The sequence below is a fragment of the Drosophila novamexicana genome, unplaced genomic scaffold, assembly GCF_003285875.2.
Source record: "Drosophila novamexicana strain 15010-1031.04,08,12 unplaced genomic scaffold, DnovRS2.1 tig00000434-arrow-pilon, whole genome shotgun sequence".
In the NCBI taxonomy this organism is placed as follows: domain Eukaryota; kingdom Metazoa; phylum Arthropoda; class Insecta; order Diptera; family Drosophilidae; genus Drosophila; species Drosophila novamexicana.
Genome location: NW_020824802.1, coordinates 2,153,955 through 2,176,218, shown reverse-complemented (window position 1 = coordinate 2,176,218; position 22,264 = coordinate 2,153,955). Strand labels below are relative to the sequence as shown.

The window sequence follows — 22,264 nt, the reverse complement described above, 5'->3', positions numbered from 1 at the left end:
ACCGTTGGATAGTACTTCTCGACGATAACGATATCGTTTCTGAAAAATTGTTAATTGTTCCCTAGTCTTTTCATCCGATGCGTAACCTTGCCTTTGGCCCTTTTTGGATTCGCGCAACGTGTTGAAATATGTCCAAGCTCTTCACAATTTAAGCAGGTTACATTGGATATTCCTTGATATTGCCTGTTTGTGATCCTGCCGTTACGTTCTATAGCATGCGCAGAAGGATTTTGTTGTTGATTGAAAGCCTCTGACGTTTTATGTCGGATGTAGCTGTTAGTTCGTGTAGGGCATTCTTTCTTTTGTTGAATGTGAATGCCTTTAGCTCGGTCTGCAATTCGCTTCCGGTGCGCACATTGGAAGTAAAGGTCAAACGCTGCAATCTGCTATCAGCGTGAGGCAACTTAGCAAGCGTCACGGATACTGCGATTTCTTCCACTTCCATATTATTTTGTTGGCATCGGAATGGCAACTAGGTATTTTGTTAAATCACAAATTAGTGTAACTGCATACTCGTTACCCTTCTCTGATTATGGTAATGGACCTATAGTGTCAACAATTACCCTGTCGAAAGCGTTTGTTGGTGTTTCAGTTATAATCATAGGTGTCTTAGTGTGCTTTGTTGTTTTAGCTTTTTGACTTTTGGACAATTACGTATGTACTTTATTATTATGACGTGTCATATTTTAACAATAGTAATGTCTTTTTATTTTTGCTAGCTTTTTTGAAATACCTGTGTGACCACCTCGAATAGGATCATCATGGAATGTAGACATTATTGCTTCTTTTTCCGTTTCTTTATTTATTTGGGTTACCGGCTTGAGTAGCGCTACTCTTAAGTCCTTTAAATATATATTGCCCATATTTTTGAAAGTATCTATTGAAGTGTTTTCAAAGATCTTTTCGCTCGATACCACTTTGAGTTGGCTGTTTCCTAATATACCGGCTTCTTTTTCAAGCCTATAGAAAAATGGACCTAATTCGTGCAACAACCTATTTACCATGTTTTAAAATACATAGCATATTAGCTATGTGCAAGGTCACTATTTTTCGCATACCGTCGTTTTTAATGACGTCGTATACGTTGGGCTTAGAAGCGTTGTCAAGAGTTTGTATAGGCAAATCTACTTGATCTTTTCCTGCGAAAAAGTTTTTCTGTTTATTTAAGTACCTGATAGTGACTTTCAGGATTTTTATTTGTGTCTCTTTTTCTTCAATGAATTGCTGATAGCTCTTGATCTGTGTTTGACTTACTACCTTAACCATTAATGAATCTGCGAGATGCATATGCTACAGGTTATTGAAGACCATTATATTTTTGAGTTAAAAGTGCTCCACATGCCTCTTTGCTAGCTTCTGTGATTATGCAAAATTCTTTGTTAAATCGATGAATTGCAGTAAAGTTGGATTCATTAATGCCGTTTTAAGATGTTCAAAGGCATGCTGGCAATCAGCTGTATTTTTATGTGAGGGGAATAATCGTCAAAATTTCCTAATGAAACGTCTTTAATAGTTACAAAATGTTTTCAGAACATCCAATGACAATTAAGTCATCCATGTATAGGTATGCTTGAGATGGTTCAAGACCTGTGAATGCGATTGACATCATTCTTTGAAAGGAATTAAGCGCTATTTTTAAACCGTAAGGTAATCGTGCAATTGCTTGTAGAAAAATACGTTACATTTCTTTTCTTCAAGTTCTATTCGATGGAATCCAGACATTAGATCTAGACGTGATAAATATTTTGCTCGGCCTAATTGATCAAGAATATTATCTATTCTTGGAAGTGGAAATTTATGAGCTAATATTTTTTTATTATTAATTTGACGATAGTCACTACCCACATGCAATTATATATTCGTTCAGTACAAAGAAAATGTCGTGTTAGTTTTACATACGATTATCTTACAAGTTGTTCGTTTTATAAATCTATGTCAATCGTATGGTTTTAGTATACAGCCTAACATAGGTTAATAGTTTTTAAGTTGAGCTTTAAGGGTGCTACAACTCAAGGTTGAGAATTTAAATTAAAGGCAAAGTGGGGAATACGCTTTTCTGCAGCCCTTTTGCGCTACTTCGCACCAGAATTGTTTATTTAAATCATTGATACGCTCTTGGCAGCGTCGTCGGTTTTCCTCATTGGTGTAGTTTTTTTGGAGATTCAGTTCCAGCCTTCTTTGCTTGAGAAGTTTCTTCATGCGTCCACCACGCTTTGTCCTTTTAGGTGGTTTCTTCTGTTGCGTTGCCTTTTACTCAGCTAATGTGAGGGGGCGGGGTCTATCGTTTGGATACACCTCTTAAGACTCTGCCAGGTTCGGTGGATCCCTTTGCTCAACAGGAGCAGTATCTTCAAGGTTGACGAGTTGTTCTTTTTTCTCTGCTGCAGTTGCCCGGGGCCTATGGGCTCAGGCGGTTCCGGTGTTGGTCATCGCACAGGTTAATTCCATTCTGCTGCTCGAAACTATTGTTTTTTGCAAAGTTGATTTTATTTAGTTAATTTTTTTTTCTGCTTATTGTATTAAATCAAAAATAGCATACATTTTTATTACAACACAATTGGCTTAGGTGATATTTCGCCAAGCCTGGTTGGGTCCTCAGGCATTATCGTGGAGAAACATCAAAGGCGTATTCTTTTAATAAGGTTACATTGTCACTTAGTTAGTCGGGGGCTCTGGGGCGTCCTGTGTCTAGTTTGTAGGAGGTCCTTGGAGGATCTTCTCTTGAGCCTCCTGACTACACACCTCCTCATTCGGCGCAAGGCCAAGTTTTGGAGTGTTTGAATCCGTCTTCGATTTGTCCGAGATGCAATGCCCCAAACCTTATATCCAAGTTGGCGCCACCACGACGTTGTAAATTGCGCGTTTGCAGTAGCCAGTTGGCCTTGGCTATCTTAAGGCGGCACTGCCTGAGAAGGCAGTCGATGTGCGCCCGAAAGTAACGCTTCTCATCCAGTACAATTCCAAGATACTTGTCGGTTGTACCAGGGTGAAGGGGGCTGCCATCTATCCAGACTGCTGGAGCCTTGCCACGCCTCAGTGTGTAGTTGACCGCCTGGCACTTCGAGGCATATTGCTTGATGTTCCACCTGCGTGCCCAGCTTTCGAGCATGTGGCCGGAGTAAAATAATCCCATTATTATTTATTTTTTCTTTTCCAAGGCAATGCGTCTGTGTTGTGATGTTTTGGGTGCCTTATAGGTGACCTTCTTGTTCTCATTGGCGGGCACAACGAATCGACTTTTGTCTAATGTGATGCACCAAAGGTTTCTTTGAGTTGATATACAGCGGAGCTTTCGCTCCGCCAAGAACTTTAGTGGGTTACTCTTGCTCAGTGAATATTTTCACAATGTTTAACTTTGGTACTACTTAACTATGACCCAGCGAACTGCGTTGCCAGCGACGCCAGCAACGGAGCGATTATTTTATACACTTATATATATGGAAACGCTTACGCTCTGTTGTTGCGTGGACATGTTACATATGCATTCGAAATGTGCTTAATAATTCTTTATGTAAACACTGCATTAAAGTGTTAAAGTGTTACAGTTTGCTGTACATTGAGTGCAGTGTGTACTCTATATGTTCGCATATCGCACTATCAACAGCATTGCAATTGCGATTGTACTGTTTTCTGTGCTGCTTTTTGAATTCGTTGTTTCCTCAGTAACGTTTACTTATTAGCGTGGCTGTTGATAAGCAGCGGCGGCAGGTTGTGGAGCAGACTGTTGCGAATTCGGGCCCGACGGAGAAGACAACTCCTTTTTTTTTGCCGTATAGTCGGCAACAAGTAATGCGGTCAGTTGCAAGTTTGAGCCCTGGGAAGGTAACTTTTCTTTTTTATACCCATTGAAAATGGGTAAAAAGGGTATACTGTATTTGTGCAGATGTAACTCGATCGAACGCAAGCATATCAGAACCTATAAGAGGTAGAGACTAGCAATTTTAGCTGAAGGTCCTCCTAGTGCCTGCGCAGTCGAGTTTGTTTCCGATAATCGATAACTTTCTACGTTTCCAAGCAATCGATAAAAATCGATAACGGCATCATGTTTTTTGAGCAAATTGGGTGAATATTAAGAGCTCGAGTCACCAATATTGATATGTAGCTTCAGAAATATTATATATATATATCAAGCATCTTTCACATTATACCTATCGCCACCTCCCTGCTACCACCGCGAAGCTATAAATCAAGTTAATAACCCATCTTGTATTGCTTACCAATTTAAGCCACAATTTAAATGCAATTGACTTTTTGAGAATACACACTGCATTTTCTGTTAGAATAAGAGGGTTCAGGGTATTCCCTAGTCGGGGGCTGCCGCTTAGAACTTTTTACTTGTTTTAATTCATTTTTATTTTTACAAACAAGCGCGTAGCGCGAACTGCATTTGATGTTGGAAGAAGAGGGTTCAGGGTACTATGAGTTTATGGTTTTACTATGAGTCTGATATATATGCAAAATCCAATCAACATTGGACCGCTATATCATATAGTTGCCATCGATCGAAAATTAAGTTGTTGAATGGAAAACCCAGTTTCTCTCCGACAGTTGAACGAGACGGAAGTGCGTAGTAAACAATTCAAAGTGATTTACGATTTAATATCGGCGTGTAATAAACTTTCTGACGCTAAGCGTCACTGTTTAAATTTTGGGTTATGCTGTTACGGCATTGCCGGCAACAATAATTTGTAAAAAAAAACTAAAACTATTACAGAAAACAAACAGAAATTATCTTGCCCAAGGGTAATAAAACCCAGCGCAGGCGGCTGCAGCTGCATAGAAGCGAGCGCAAAACGTATCTTATATGTTGAGTGCACCCTAGTGCGTGTGTGATTGTGCGTGCAATTGTTTACGTTTTTGCAGTGCAGTTGTTATCTTCCAGCATATTTTTGAGACTTCTGGGGACCGTTGCCGCAAATTCTGCAAGTAATAATACTTCTCAGCATGGACACGCATAGTAACTCCAATGACTCAGAAATATATCATTTGTCCCCATCGTATATCTCCAAAACGAGAGCTATAGATGATAGAGTATTATCGGCCCAAGCGAGGCGACTAGATGAGCGGTACAAAGCTGTGCTTTGAGAGAGCCAAATTCCCGCTATTCCTTCGAGCTGCTACCCGGTCTATGTCACGACCACAGCCAACACCTCCGCTATTACCGCAGTCACTTATGCAGTGGCTTCAGCTACTTCTGCGACAGCTCGCAGCTCAGTAGGCCCTAAGAATCCGCAAAACAGCAGCAGAAAGCCATCATGCCACCCTAAAACCACCCCATGCGCCGTAGATATGCCCAATACAACTCCTGTCGCACTAGCAATCAACACACAAAGCGGTACAGTGCCTTATATCCCTACTACCACTACCAGCTGCATGAAGACAAACCTTTTCGCATTGTCAGCAAACAGATGGCGTTCTCTACGGCCCAAGGCTATATTATCAAGGAGATGCAAAATAAAGGACACAATGTAGTAAATATCTATAACCCTAAAGGCAAGGCCACAAATGGCACGGAGCAAAGCGGGCTACATATGTTTTTCCTGGACCACAAACCGGCCCCCAACAATAAGGAAGCGCTGAAAATAAACCATCTATGCCGGCAAGGAGTCTTAGTGGAGCGTCCCCGCCGATCTGCTGACGTTGTCCAATGCCACCGCTTCCAGGATTATGGACACTTAAAGAATTACTGTATGAAGAAATTCGTCTGTGGTAGATGTGCTGACGCCAGCAAACAGCCAGCGAAGAGACGCCATCCAACGCATACCGGATGAAAGGCAGTCCTACAACACTTCCGGAAACCAACTGAACGACGATACTAGCTTGAGAATTGCGGCTCTTGAAGAGGCTATGTTAAGGCTTACCTCAAGAATGGACCAGAACCTTAACACACTTCATAAAAACTCGGAAACTCACTGGAATGCGAAACACAGACTATGAGGAAACAACAGAGCCTGTACGAGGGGGCAGAGTTTGCACGAAGCTATCATTGACTGCAGATGCGATGTCTTGGCAACCGGAGATGCAACATACTACGCGTACAACTCGCAACACACTCAAAGCGCAATAAACTTCTTCATATACGGTGGGCTTGGGCTGAATTCCTCTCCATCGAGGCCAAATATGACCTCTCTTCGGACCATCTTCCTCTTTTGGCTACTGTCCACACCAACCCTTTACAGCAGTCAAAAAGAAAGAAACTATTGCCGACAAATGGAGATGTGGAAAGATTTCAGGCTGAACTCAATAATTCCATCAACCTCAACATGACTCTTAGCTCCCCTGAGGACATCGAAGATGCTATCGATTATTTCTTGGCGAAGATTCGGGCAGCAGCCCGACTTACAACATATGCAACAGAACCGATCCAGCCATCTCCCCCTCGAGACTCAATCCACCCGGCGGTAGCCCAACTACTGGCATTGAAAAGGCGGCTCCGAAAAGAGTACGTGCGCACTGGTGACCAAAGGGTGAACAGGATTTACAGAAGGATATCCAACCGGCTCCAGAAAGTCCTTGCGGCCATAAGCAACCAGCAGCTCAGCAAAAAAGACAACCCGTCCGCAAAACCCCCATAAAAAGAGGTAATGGTACCTGGGCCAGATCGAGCATGGAACGTACTGAAACCTTCGCCACGCACCTAGAGGAGCGATTTAAAACGTTCGATTCCCCACACTGTCCCCTGGAAGAATATGTAGACAGGACCCTTGAAACACCACATCAACCTGGCCTGTCCATTGTCCACGTGACCCTTAAAGAGGTCGAATCACATATCCAAGCGCTTAAGACAAGGAAAGCCCCTGGATCTGACGAACTGAACAGCAGAAAAATATAGCTGCTCTCCACCAAGGGACTCTTCAATGTACTCATATTCAATACGATGCTTCGTATCGGACACTTTTCAAGGCAATGGAAAAGCGCACTGATCGCCATGATCCCAAAACCTAAAAAATCGCTCACGCTAGTCGAATCATATCGACCAATTAGCCTGCTTCCAACCCTCTCCAAAATATTCGAAATAATATTTTTGGCCAGAGTGTCGGAAATGGATTGCGTTAAGCGGATCATACCAAGGCATCAGTTCGGATTTCGAAGACACCGTAGCAGCTTCACCGAATAGTTGAGTTCATCAGTGACAGCTTTGAGAACTTCGAGTATTGCGTCGCAGCATTCGTGAGCATCAAACAAGCGTTTGACCGAGTGTGGCACAAAGGACTCCTGTTCAAATTAAAAACTTTGCTTCCCCTCTCTCTGTTTTATATATTCCACAGCTTCCTCGAAAATAGAAAATTTCGTGTAGTAGTCGACGGCACGTTCTCAGGAGTCAAGGAAACCCAAGCTGGAGTCCCCCAGGGGGAACTGCCCTTGAGTCCTTGCTCCGTGGCTATATACTGTCTACACATCCGACATGCCGACGGTAGACCCGACGACACTGGAACATCACGATAGCTTTAATCTCGCCACATTTGCGGACGACACAGCAATCCTTCCCAAATCTAGCTGTGTATACCAAGCAACCGACCAACTGCAAGAATACCTGCACGATTTTGAGACGTGGGCATCTAAGTGGCGAATTGCCTTCAACAGGCAAAAATCGGTGTGCTCGACATTCGCGATCCGCAGAGACCTTGGAGTCCACCTCGATCGCAGGCTCATTTGGAGCATATAAAAACAGTACGTCAAAGTTTACGACAAAAAGACATGGCTCTTAAAGGAAAACAACAAGCTCTCTCTGAACAACAAGGTGCTGTTGTACAAATCCCTACTGGCACCAGTTTGGCGCTACGCAAGACAAATCTGCGGCACTACAGCAAAATCCCATTGGAATAAAAGTAGTGTCTTCCACTCCAAGGTGCTGAGACTAAGTACTGGAGCCCCCTGGTACATCCGCAACCGAGACTTAGCAAGAAACCTAAAGGTTCCCTTGGTGGGTGACCTGTTACGTCTGCAGTCCACCAACTACATGGCCCGTTTTTCTGCCCACCCCAATATACTGGCAAGAAGGCTTTGCAGAAGAAAACGACGGTGACTTCGCAGGATCCACCCCATCGACCTCCCAAACCGGGTACTTAGATAAGGAAAACACAAACCAAAAAATAATTTAGAACCTAATATGTAATGTTAAGTATGTTCAATCCATTATAAAGCTATAAAGCTGTAAAGCTAGATTAAGATGCTTAAGCATAGTATCAACAAATTAGCTAATAAAAGAAGAGAAAAGAAAGTAAAGTGAAATAAAAGAAAAGTATGGAAAACTTTTTGTTTTTCAAAATATTTTTACCAAACTCGGCTTTTGGAAAACTACTATACTCCCTTCATTTATTTTAAATCTTATTCACATCGATCGATATTTGGATTGATCGGTCCAATAGTAGGTTCTTCTATAAACATCTTTTTTTATCAAGATATCTGACCAAACTTGGAATTTATTAGTTTTATTATACTTCTCATATATATACAAAATCCTACTACGCTCCCTTCATTTATGTTAAATCTTATTCATATCAGACTACCATATCATAAAGCTGCCATGGGAACGATCGGTCGACAAATAGGTTATTGTATGAACATATTTTTTGTTCATCAAGATATGACCAAATTAGTTTATTATTATTAGTTTATTTATTAGTTTTATTATGCTTCCCATATATATAAAGACCTATTATCGTCAGACCACTATATCATATAGCTCCTATAGAAACGATCGGTCGAAAACTAGGTTCTTGTATAAACAACTTTTTTGTTCATCAAGATATATTGACTTTGGTCAATTATCGGCATTAACTATTTCCCCTGTGCTTTTCAGTTACGGGCAAAGCATTATGATTATTATGAAAATGTTGGGTCTACAATCGTATTAAATCTTCGGCGTGCCCAAGATAGCTATATATAGCTATAGTATCTCATGTATGGTATGTTGTGGTGCGATCGCCTGTAAATGAGTTTGCACTTGAATAATTTTGATTCATTAATCATTCTAGTTATATAGACGTGATGGTAGTTGTCCCTCCTTATGGGCGGTCGGTTTAAGATTGGTGTATTCAAAGTTAAATGCTTAATATTCTTGCTTAACAGAACTGTGTTTAGGGCCAGCATGTTTTTAGAAGCGAAGCGTTGCGCGTGCAACGATATACTTTATGTACATAGGGCATCGCCTATGGGCAAACGACAAGTGGCCGATCATATTACATTTGATCGGAAGATTTACTTAGGCTTATATCTATATATTATTATTTTGAATATATCAATTGTCCACAATGAAAATATATATAATTGCAATAAAATATTACATGCATTCCTAAATAAATTAAACTAGATATAACTTACACCTCGCAAATAAATTATCATATATATGTATATATATATCACAGTAATTTCTTTATATACCTAGGCTATCCAACACCAACGATTACATGGTATCGGGACGAAGTTGAAATACTAAGTGGCACAACAAGTTTATCAGGAGGAAAAATTCTTCAAAATGAAATTGAACTTGGACCTCTTAGACGGAGTGACCTCAATTCCAAACTTGTTTGCAGGGCAGTGAACCATCCCCGAGCATCTATAGTAGAGGCTGTAGTTCAGGTTGACATGAATTGTAAGTTGATAATATGTTGTCGCTATTTAATTATTTATTATACTTTTTGTGACGTAATTTATTGGTTTTTTACCTTAAATTAATAAAGGAATGCTATATATGTTAAATTACATTATACAACTGGCTTAGGAGTACCACCGAAGTGTTTGCTACATTGCACGCTGTTTTTGTTGAAATAAATTCGTATTGCCTAGAACGTTGCGTTAACAGTGTAGTTCATTTTGATATTGGATGGCTGACCTTAATAATTAAAAAAAAAACATAAGGTATTTCTTTCCATTTACTTGTTTAACCTTCGACGATATCATCGGTCTAGAATTGCTTACGCAGATAGACGCTGTCATCAGATTAAAGACTTAAAGCTTAAAGACACAATAACATTTGGAAATGTATTAGAAAACATAGTATACCGTAGATGTTAAAATGTAAACAATTCGAAAATCAGAATCATAATGATGCGGTGCAGCCGTTAGAGACAAATTTAGACTTCTGTAGAAGCAATCCAAACAACTTTCTACCCAATGGGAGTAGTCAAATTCATGACTTATGAAATAGAGCCCCCCAGCAGATCAGAAACGGCGCTGCTTCTAGCTTCAGACGCCCAGCAGCGGTGGCATTTTTAGTTGGAAGAGGAATCTGCGTGCTTATCAGCGGCTAAATCTTTCTTTGGCAACGTATGAGGAAAAGAAAAGAAGCACAAGTGATACAGGAGGTGGTGGCGACATTTGTCAAGGCAGAGGACTGCAACCTTGGGACCTGCCCCTAATATAATGAAATATATGAGGCGCAAGTTCAGCACTATCAGGGATGTTGCGGCACAATAGATTCTACCTTAGGAGTTTAGTTTAGTTTAGTTTTAGTTTTAGATTCAATTTAGATTCACCACCATCTGCCAGGTGAATTAACCATCTCTCATCTCTCGTTCCGGAAACTGTCCGTCACACTAACACAACACGAATTTGCAAACATTAAATCGCAAGAACGGGAAAATACTGAGAGAAGGTTATATTCACGCCACAAACTAATATTTATAATTTTTGCTTACATTCTATGAAATGATAATTAAATTTAAAGACTATCGATCGGTGTATTAAGCCTTGTATTCTTCAGTTTTGCATTGAGCTTTAACTGGTAAGGAAGATTGGCTTAACTCGAACATGGGGGTTCCGAGCAGTTCAGCGTTACAGTTAGTTGAAATGCGGAGGAAATCTTCTAGCGAATAATGAGTTTAACTGCATGTAATAGTCGGTTTCAGTGAATATAAATAAACTTAACCATAGACGTACCAGGCAATGTTCGGGTAGATCGGCTTATATTCTGTACCTATGTCTGTTATGATCGTTTCTATTAGACCGTACCTCTGTATACAATAATTAAAAACTGCCTTAGAATTGCCTGTTGCACTTTTGTTTTGATACTAAATATTTAGTAGTTCCCAAATTATTGTATTTGCCGTTTTACGTTTTTGAAATAAATCAATGGCATCGATGAACACCGAGTCAAAATCTGTTTTTTTGGCGTTTGTGTTATAGTCATTGGTGTTTTAGTATGTTTGGTCGACATCGCTTTTTTGCATTTAAGACAAATTCTCAAATTGCTATTTACTATTTATTGCCATTTGTGATCAATAAAAATGTTTGAATATTTAAATATTGTTCTTCCGCAGGATTCCTTTTTTTGAGCTTGAGCAAATGGTTGTTTTTTAGGCAACAAGCTAGTATCAAGTCTTTAGTATCGATGAATTGAATAACTATCAATATTGTCGATCGATGTAATTTACATTGAACTATGATCAATAATCTGCAGTTTTGCATTGAACTGTAATATGCAATGAAAACAAATAAGAGGTTCTAGTCGGGAGCTCCCGACTAGGGGATACCCTGAACCCTCTTATTCCAACACCAAATAAATTATTAAAAAAAGTTCCCTTGGCAGGGCTCCAATTTGCAACTGACCGCATTACTGTCGACTCTACTCAACAGCCATACCAGCAAAAAAAAAATATAATAATACTTTCCCCGGTAAGGCTCGAACTCGCGACAGACCTCACTACTTGCTATGCCTTTACTCAGCAGCCACACCAACAATTAAGTACTTTTGATAAAAAAGGAACTAAAATAACATTACAAAAAAAGATGCAATTACCATGCTATTAGAATGCGAAGCAGACGCGCATGAATGTGTGTGTGTACATGTATACAAAAATTCTTAAAGCTGCTGCCCCATTCAATTGCGCAGTTGCATATAACTTTGGTTTGTCTTAACCGATCTTTATGAAATTTTCTACAGTATATCTTATTGTACCATAGAATATTTAAGTATTCTGAAATAATCAATTGCATTTAAATTATGGTTTAAATTGGTTGGCAATAAAAGTTGGGTTATTAACTTGATTTATAGCTCTGGGGTGGTAGCGGGGAGGTGGCGATAGGTATGAAATGAAAGATACTTGAAATATCTATAATATTCTAGAAGCAACAAATCATGTTTGGTGGCTGTAGCTCTTATTATTTACCCAATTTGCTAAAAAAAAACAGGATGTCGATATCGATTTTATCAATTGCTTGTAAACGGAGTAAGTTATCGATTACCGGAAACAAACTCGACCTGCGCGGGGACTAGGAGCATCTACATCTAAAATTTCAAGTCTCTAGCTCTTATAGGTTCTGAGATCCTTTGGCTCATACATACGGACGGACGGACGGACGGACAGACAGACGGACATGGCTAGATCGACTCGGCTATTGATGTTGATCAAGAATATATATACTTTATGGGGTCGGAGATGCTTCCTTCTGCCTGTTACATACATTTGGATTTTGCACAGATACAATATACCCTTATACCCATTTTTAATGGGTTCAGTTTAAGTTTAAGTGATGCTGAAGCGCATTTCCAGATTGGCCGAATAATTATTACTTATTTCGAACGCTCAAACATTCGCGCACGAGCAGGGACATGACGCTAAAGTCTAAGTACGGAAGAAACTTAACATTACATCTAATTATTGTAGAATTACGCCTAAGTCACCAAGGGAATAAGCCGGCGACTGCGGCGGCAACCTTCTATTGTGGTTCTGACTGCCTTGGTGCATTTAATATTTCATGCGGGCATGTTAAGTTCTGTTGGATTTCTGTGAATATAAAATTTATTAATTTAAAAAGGACAAGTGATTATCAAAACATTGGTGGATCGGCCTTAGAGATTGTATTCAAACATTCACATGTATTATTAGCAATACAATGCAAATGGCGCAACTGGCCAAAAAAGGAGTAAGAGAATAAAAGTTTTACGGCACGGTCTCAACAAAGATTATCTTGCGAAACAAAATGCTTCAAAACACACCATCTAGTAGTGAGTATGAGTCTGCCAGGCCAAGGGAAGTATATAAAGCTAAGAAGATTACAATATATTGTTTCGCATATGACGTCACATCTTAAGGCTTTATGTGTGCGAGCATAGCGTACAGTAAAATAGTACATTTTAAAATAAATATATTATTACAAAACTATTATAAATAAATTATTTAAATGTTTCAAAAAAACAATTATAAGTAATTTTACCAATAGTTGCCCACTAAATACGAAATTATATTTTTCATAGACATTGGATAAAAATGTATATAAGAAGGTTTGTGCTGTTTGGTTAAACCACTTATGAATAGTTAAAATACCCTATTTTGAGAAAGGCTGTCTTGCTGATCGAAAAATAAAAAATGATAAATATCTGCCGAGCTGCTTGCTAATTGAAAGCGAGTGGAGAAGAAGAAGACATGACTTTGCGAATTATATGCATAGCAGTGCTTAGATACCAAAACAATGAGTTGGAAGGGTGCAGAAGCTAAGATCATAGGCTGTAGCCTCAAGGACAGAATTTGTGGTGTGCTTTTTTCATTGTCGAGTCGTTTGTTTTGATTATTGCGACGTCTTGGCAACCGGAGATGCAACATACTATGCGTACAACTCGCAACGCACTCCTAGCGCTATAGACTTCTTTATATATAGTGGCCTTAGGCAGAATACACTCTCCATCGAGGCCAAATATGACCTCTCTTCGGACCAGCCAGTCTAATGCCGACAAATCTGGACGTTGAAAGATTCCAGGCAGAACTCAAAAGTTCAATCCACCCTAAACTGATTCTGAGCTCCCCTGAGGACATCGAGGATGTAATCGAATATCTCTTGGCGAAGATTCGATCAGGAGCCCAACTTGCAACACATAGAATAGAAGCGATCCAGCCATCGCCCCCTCGAGACTCAATTTATCCGGCGGCAGCCCCACTATTGAGATTGAAAAGAGCGGCTCCGCATGCACGGGATACAGCCTCTGGCAGTTGACAAAAAACCTAAAAAGACAGCCCTTCCGCAAGAGCCCCATATAAGGAGATGATAGTTCCTGGGCCAGATCGAGTTCAGAACGCGCTGAAACCTTCGCCACCCATTTAGAGGAGCGATTCAAACGGTTCGATTCCCCACACTCGCACATGGAAAATTACATAGACTGGATACTTGCAACACCAGATCAACGCAGATCCAAGCACTCAAGACAATCCCCTGGATTTGACGAACTGGACAGCAGAACAATAAAGCTGCTCCCCACCAAAGGCATACTCTTCAGTGTACTCATCTTTAATATGATGCTTCGAATCGTACACTTCCCAAGGCAATGAAAAAGCGCTCTGATCGCCATGATTCCAAAACCTAAAAAATTGCTCACGCTAGTCGATTCTTATCGACCAAAAAGCCTGCTTCCGACCCTCTGCAAAACATTCGAAAGAATATTATTGGCCAGAGTGTCGGAAATGGATTGCGTTAAGCGGATCATACCTAGGCATCAGTTCGGATTTCGAAGACGGCATGGGACACCGTAGCAGCTTCACCGAGTAGTTGAGTTCATCAGTGACAGCCTTGAGAACTTCGAGTATTGCGTCGCGGCACTCGTTAACTTCAAACAGGCATTTGACCGAGTGTGGCACAAAGGACTCCTGTTCAAATTAAAAACTTTGCTTCCCCCCTCTCTGTTTTATATGTTCCACGTTCTCAGGAGTCAATGAAATCCAAGCTGGAGTCCCCCAGGAGGAACTGCCCTAGCGTCCTTGCTTCGTGGCTATATACCGTCTACACATCCGACATGCCGACGGAAGACCCGACGACACTGGAACATCACGATAGCTTCAACCTCACCACATTTGCGGACGACACAGCAACTCTTGTAGGTTCTGAGATCCTTGCGTTCATACATACGGACGGACGGACGGACAGACAGACGGACATGGCTAGATCGACTCGGCTATTGATGCTGATCAAGAATATATATAATTTATGGGATCGGAGATGCTTCCTTCTGTCTGTTACATACATTTGGATTTTGCACAAACACAATATACCCTTATACCCATTTTCAATGGGTTCCGGGTATAAAAAAAGAAAAAAAATATTTTTCGATTATGGTTGTTGTTGGTTCTTGTGTTTAGAAGTTGTGATTAAATTTTGGGCAGAAGTAGCTGACAACCGTGCGTTGTGTTTGCAACCTCGGTATCTTTCTTCAGAATTTTTGAAAAAGAGCTTTTGATCGAAACGCCCTCTCTGTATATTTATTACTCAATGACTCTATGGGAATAGAGTAATCCAAGCAGTTTCCTGTAGTGTAGCGAATAAAAAGACATCATATGTATATCTTGCTCATGATTTTGGACCAGATGCCACCGATATTTTTTTGCCCCCTTTCCATCTATGTGATGTCCAGTCTATATGTTGTTTGGTTAGTGTCATAACGGTAGCTAAAGACCCAGATTCTCGTGCAATTCCTCACATAAATATAACTCCAAGCATTTAGCTTTTGATTACAAAAGCCACCTTCGCGAGCTTTTGAACTTTAAGAATATAAGCTTTAGCATAAACACAGCTGACTTGAAGCATACGATCACCGCGTGCTTTTGAGCTTTAAGAAAATAAGCTTTATCATAACATAACGGAAATACCCTATGTCTCTTAAAGAAGCATTAAAAATTTCCAGTAGAGGAAAATATCCTGTTTCAAGAAAAATCGAAAGAGTGTAAAAAAAGTTCCGGTAAACGGAAGCACAAAAATAAGAACTTAAAAGTCAGCCAAAAATGTTCAACAATCTCTAACACCATTAAATAACAAGTAAGAGGTTCTAGTCGGGAGCTCCCGAATAGGGGATACCCTGAACCCTCTTATTCCAACACCAAATAAATTAATAAAAAAAAGTTCCCTTGGCAGGGCTCGAATTTGCAACTGACCGCATTACTTACTGTCGACTCTACTCAACAGCCACACCAGCAAAAAAAAAAAAAAATCATACTTTCCCCGGTAGGGCTCGAACTCGCGACAGACCGCACCACTTGCTATGCCTCTACTCAGCAGCCACACCAACAATTAAGTACTTATGATAAAAAAGGAACTAAAATAACATTACAAAAAAAAGGTGCAATTACCATGCTATTAGAATGCGAAGCAGACGCGAATGAATGCGTGTGTGTATATGTATACAGAGATTCTTAAAGCTGCTGCCCCATTCAATTGCGCAGTTGCATATAACATTGGTTTTTCTTAACCGATCTTTATGAAATTTCCTACCGTATATTTTATTGTACCATAGAATATTTGTGTATTCTGAAAAAATCAATTGCATTTAAATTGTGGTTTAAATTGGTTGGCAATAAAAGTTGGGTTATTAAATTGATTTATAGCTCTGGGGTGGTAGCGGAGAGGTGGCGATAGTTATGAAATGAAAGATACTTGAAATATCTATAATATTCTAGAAGCAACATATCATGTTTGGTGGCTCTAGCTCTTAATATATACCCAATTTGCTAAAAAAAAACAGGATGTCGATATCGATTTTTATCGATTGCTTGGAAACGGAGTAAGTTATCGATTATCGGAAACAAACTCGCTTTGCGCGGGAACTAGGAGCATCTACATCTAGAATTTCAAGTCTCTAGCTCTTATAGGTTCTGAGATCCTATGGCTCATACATACGGACGGACGGTCGGACGGACAGACAGACGGACATGGCTAGATCGACTCGGCTATTGATGCTGATCAAGAATATATACACTTTATGGGGTCGGAGATGCTTCCTTCTGCCTTTTACATAAATTTGGATTTTGCACAAATACAATATACCCTTATACCCATTTTTAATGGGTTTAGGGTATAAAAATAAAAATATATAAAAAGTGCCAGACCCAATCAGGGGTAAGTTAGATTTTTGTTAGACTGTTTTTATGTTGCCCCAAAAGACTAAAAAAGCACTTATATTTCAACCTGTCTATTGCAGGTATGGCGCTTCGTAATATTCTTATCAACAAATATAATGAGATATTATAGTCTTTCGACTTTCTGCAATTAGCATCGGCAAACATTTCTTTTTTTGCTTTTGCCTGCCGAAGCCCAAAATATGCAGAGCGCCTGTAATTGTCATCGTTAATTCGCCTTGTCGCAAATAGCTTAATCAGCTGCGCCCAGCTTTATCGCATCTCGTCAAATCTCGTTGTTTCGTTTCGTGCTCTCTAGCCTACTCGGGAGTTCAAAAGGCGAATTAGTAAGAGACGATCGCCGTCGCCGAAACTCCAAAAAATTAGTTGGAAATCGTTCCCTGGTGGCTGACGTCGTCAAAACCAGCTACATTTATCTTGGTCGCGAAATTATTTTTTTTACATATAAGCAAAACGAAATCTTGTTTATTTTTTGTAGTGTTATTTTTTTGCTATAAAAATGAATAATTAACTTAACTAACAACAAAAGTGAAAAAACTGAATAAGTCCTATTGTGAACGCCATGGGCGTAGTCAAGTCGCCTTAAGCGCATAATTTAAAATTTTACATTAGTTATATGCGAGTTTCTTTTTTTCGGCAAAAGAGTGCAACCGCATGGTCAAATTCTTATTCCGCATTTTTTTTTTCTTTAACTCCGTTTTTTTCTTGCCCCACATATTCTTTCCACTAGCCTATTTTTTCTCTCCTTCTCTCCTTCCATGCTCCGAAATTCGGATCGCCATATTGCTGGTGAGAGCCAGATTTAAAACAAAAAGAGAGAATACAAGTCACAGGAAGTTCGAAAAATTTTTGTTATCTAGTGCCTTCTTTTTTTATTTTATTTCTAATTTTTTTTTTTTGTGTGCAATTCGAGTGATTTTTCAGCTGATCATCGCACATTACAGCGATGGAAGCGCTTTCGGAGATGGAGTAAATGTATGTAAGTGAAGCAAAAAAAAAAAAACTCTTATATATTATTTTTCTTTGCACTTAATTTCCGAGAAAATCAAAAGAGAATGGCCTAATAATAATTTAATGCCGCGTTAAAGAGCAAACAAATCGGTAAAGAGAAAACGTTAAGAGAATATTCTACTTCAAGTGAGCGTTAAAGCTTTCGCTAAATAAATTAAAAATTTAAATTAATTCTTGCCGAACAAAAAAAAAGGAACACATTTTTTTTACCAATTCGGGTCATAGACCAAATTAGAACATCACCTAGAAAAATTCTTTATCTATATGTAATATAAGTCTTTTATTAAATTTTTTTTTTCTTTTTATTATAAAAATTATAAAAATATTATAAAAAAATGTATATTGGCTAAGCCATTTTCGATTTAACTCCACAATTTACAACAAAAATAAACATGTGTAACGAACTTACAATTATGTCCTAATTTGCCTTATTTATGTTGGAGTCATGCGTCGTCGGAATGATAGGGTATTGTAATCTGTGTTGTTTTAGGGATCACCGACCATTTGTTTGGTCAAGCGGCCCCGGTGATCATGGTAGGGTGGCCAACAGCTGTCGCATTGACACCAGCGCAGCATAACAACAACATATACAGCTACGGTCCCTAATCAATCTAATACAATTTCTGTAACTCTGTAGATTTTCCCAAACACCAGTAATTTTGTTTGTACAATCGAACTGGACATTTTAATAGCACGCGAAATTTTTATATATAAATTTAAGAGCTTGCGAGTAGGTAGCTTAGCCATTTATGAGTCAACCCACCCCAGCCAACTTCACTGTACCGGAACCAGCGCGTGCTTCGCTAGATGCTACACGGACATCAACTCGCTTACATACCTAATATGTTACATTTGGTTGCTCTAACTCTAATTATTTACCTAATTTGCTAAAAAAAACAGGATGTCGATATCGCTTTTTGTCGATTGCTTGGAAACGGAGTAAGTTATCGATTATCGGAAACAAACTCTATCTGCGCGGGAACTAGGAGCATCTACATCTAAAATTTCAAGTCTCTAGCTCTTATAGGTTCTGAGATCCTTGCGTTCATACATACGGACGGACGGACGGACATACAGACGGACATGGCTAGATCGACTCGGCTATTGGTGCTGACCAAAAATATATATACTTTATGGGGTCGGAGATGCTTCCTTCTGCCTGTTACATACATTTGGATTTTGCACAAATACAATATACCCTTATACCCATTTCTAATGGGTTCAGGGTATAATAATTTTACCAATAGTTGCACACTGAATACGAAATTATATTTTTCATAGACATTGGATAAAAATGTATATATATATACGTATGTGCTATTTGGTTACACCACTTATGAATAGTAAAAATACCCTATTTTGAGAAAAGTTTCCTGGCTGATCGGAAAAAAAAAAATTATAAAAATCTGCCGAGCTGCTTGCTAGTTGAAAGCGAGTGGAGAAGAAGAAGACATGACTTTGCGAATTATATGCATAGCAGTGCTTAGATACCAAAACAATGAGTTGGAAGGGTGCAGAAGCTAAGATCATAGGCTGTAGCCTCAAGGACAGAATTTGTGGTGTGCTTTTTTCATTGTCGAGTCGTTTGTTTTGATTATTGCGACGTCTTGGCAACCGGAGATGCAACATACTATGCGTACAACTCGCAACGCACTCCTAGCGCTATAGACTTCTTTATATATAGTGGCCTTAGGCAGAATACACTCTCCATCGAGGCCAAATATGACCTCTCTTCGGACCAGCCAGTCTAATGCCGACAAATCTGGACGTTGAAAGATTCCAGGCAGAACTCAAAAGTTCAATCCACCCTAAACTGATTCTGAGCTCCCCTGAGGACATCGAGGATGTAATCGAATATCTCTTGGCGAAGATTCGATCAGGAGCCCAACTTGCAACACATAGAATAGAAGCGATCCAGCCATCGCCCCCTCGAGACTCAATTTATCCGGCGGCAGCCCCACTATTGAGATTGAAAAGAGCGGCTCCGCATGCACGGGATACAGCCTCTGGCAGTTGACAAAAAACCTAAAAAGACAGCCCTTCCGCAAGAGCCCCATATAAGGAGATGATAGTTCCTGGGCCAGATCGAGTTCAGAACGCGCTGAAACCTTCGCCACCCATTTAGAGGAGCGATTCAAACGGTTCGATTCCCCACACTCGCACATGGAAAATTACATAGACTGGATACTTGCAACACCAGATCAACGCAGATCCAAGCACTCAAGACAATCCCCTGGATTTGACGAACTGGACAGCAGAACAATAAAGCTGCTCCCCACCAAAGGCATACTCTTCAGTGTACTCATCTTTAATATGATGCTTCGAATCGTACACTTCCCAAGGCAATGAAAAAGCGCTCTGATCGCCATGATTCCAAAACCTAAAAAATTGCTCACGCTAGTCGATTCTTATCGACCAAAAAGCCTGCTTCCGACCCTCTGCAAAACATTCGAAAGAATATTATTGGCCAGAGTGTCGGAAATGGATTGCGTTAAGCGGATCATACCTAGGCATCAGTTCGGATTTCGAAGACGGCATGGGACACCGTAGCAGCTTCACCGAGTAGTTGAGTTCATCAGTGACAGCCTTGAGAACTTCGAGTATTGCGTCGCGGCACTCGTTAACTTCAAACAGGCATTTGACCGAGTGTGGCACAAAGGACTCCTGTTCAAATTAAAAACTTTGCTTCCCCCCTCTCTGTTTTATATGTTCCACGTTCTCAGGAGTCAATGAAATCCAAGCTGGAGTCCCCCAGGAGGAACTGCCCTAGCGTCCTTGCTTCGTGGCTATATACCGTCTACACATCCGACATGCCGACGGAAGACCCGACGACACTGGAACATCACGATAGCTTCAACCTCACCACATTTGCGGACGACACAGCAACTCTTGTAGGTTCTGAGATCCTTGCGTTCATACATACGGACGGACGGACGGACAGACAGACGGACATGGCTAGATCGACTCGGCTATTGATGCTGATCAAGAATATATATAATTTATGGGATCGGAGATGCTTCCTTCTGTCTGTTACATACATTTGGATTTTGCACAAACACAATATACCCTTATACCCATTTTCAATGGGTTCCGGGTATAAAAAAAGAAAAAAAATATTTTTCGATTATGGTTGTTGTTGGTTCTTGTGTTTAGAAGTTGTGATTAAATTTTGGGCAGAAGTAGCTGACAACCGTGCGTTGTGTTTGCAACCTCGGTATCTTTCTTCAGAATTTTTGAAAAAGAGCTTTTGATCGAAACGCCCTCTCTGTATATTTATTACTCAATGACTCTATGGGAATAGAGTAATCCAAGCAGTTTCCTGTAGTGTAGCGAATAAAAAGACATCATATGTATATCTTGCTCATGATTTTGGACCAGATGCCACCGATATTTTTTTGCCCCCTTTCCATCTATGTGATGTCCAGTCTATATGTTGTTTGGTTAGTGTCATAACGGTAGCTAAAGACCCAGATTCTCGTGCAATTCCTCACATAAATATAACTCCAAGCATTTAGCTTTTGATTACAAAAGCCACCTTCGCGAGCTTTTGAACTTTAAGAATATAAGCTTTAGCATAAACACAGCTGACTTGAAGCATACGATCACCGCGTGCTTTTGAGCTTTAAGAAAATAAGCTTTATCATAACATAACGGAAATACCCTATGTCTCTTAAAGAAGCATTAAAAATTTCCAGTAGAGGAAAATATCCTGTTTCAAGAAAAATCGAAAGAGTGTAAAAAAAGTTCCGGTAAACGGAAGCACAAAAATAAGAACTTAAAAGTCAGCCAAAAATGTTCAACAATCTCTAACACCATTAAATAACAAGTAAGAGGTTCTAGTCGGGAGCTCCCGAATAGGGGATACCCTGAACCCTCTTATTCCAACACCAAATAAATTAATAAAAAAAAGTTCCCTTGGCAGGGCTCGAATTTGCAACTGACCGCATTACTTACTGTCGACTCTACTCAACAGCCACACCAGCAAAAAAAAAAAAAAATCATACTTTCCCCGGTAGGGCTCGAACTCGCGACAGACCGCACCACTTGCTATGCCTCTACTCAGCAGCCACACCAACAATTAAGTACTTATGATAAAAAAGGAACTAAAATAACATTACAAAAAAAAGGTGCAATTACCATGCTATTAGAATGCGAAGCAGACGCGAATGAATGCGTGTGTGTATATGTATACAGAGATTCTTAAAGCTGCTGCCCCATTCAATTGCGCAGTTGCATATAACTTTGGTTTTTCTTAACCGATCTTTATGAAATTTCCTACCGTATATTTTATTGTACCATAGAATATTTGTGTATTCTGAAAAAATCAATTGCATTTAAATTGTGGTTTAAATTGGTTGGCAATAAAAGTTGGGTTATTAAATTGATTTATAGCTCTGGGGTGGTAGCGGAGAGGT

At 39.8% G+C, this 22,264-nt stretch overlaps 1 protein-coding gene across 1 annotated transcript in view; it reads left to right on the top strand.

The window, feature by feature from the left end:
• Window positions 1-22,264, top strand: part of LOC115760380 (hemicentin-1) — a 697,894-nt gene that overhangs the window by 211,032 nt on the left and 464,598 nt on the right. The window contains exon 6 of the mRNA XM_030701676.1: window positions 9,389-9,595. Coding sequence (XP_030557536.1) covers window positions 9,389-9,595 — 207 coding nt within the window. The remainder of the gene's footprint in view (window positions 1-9,388; window positions 9,596-22,264) is intronic.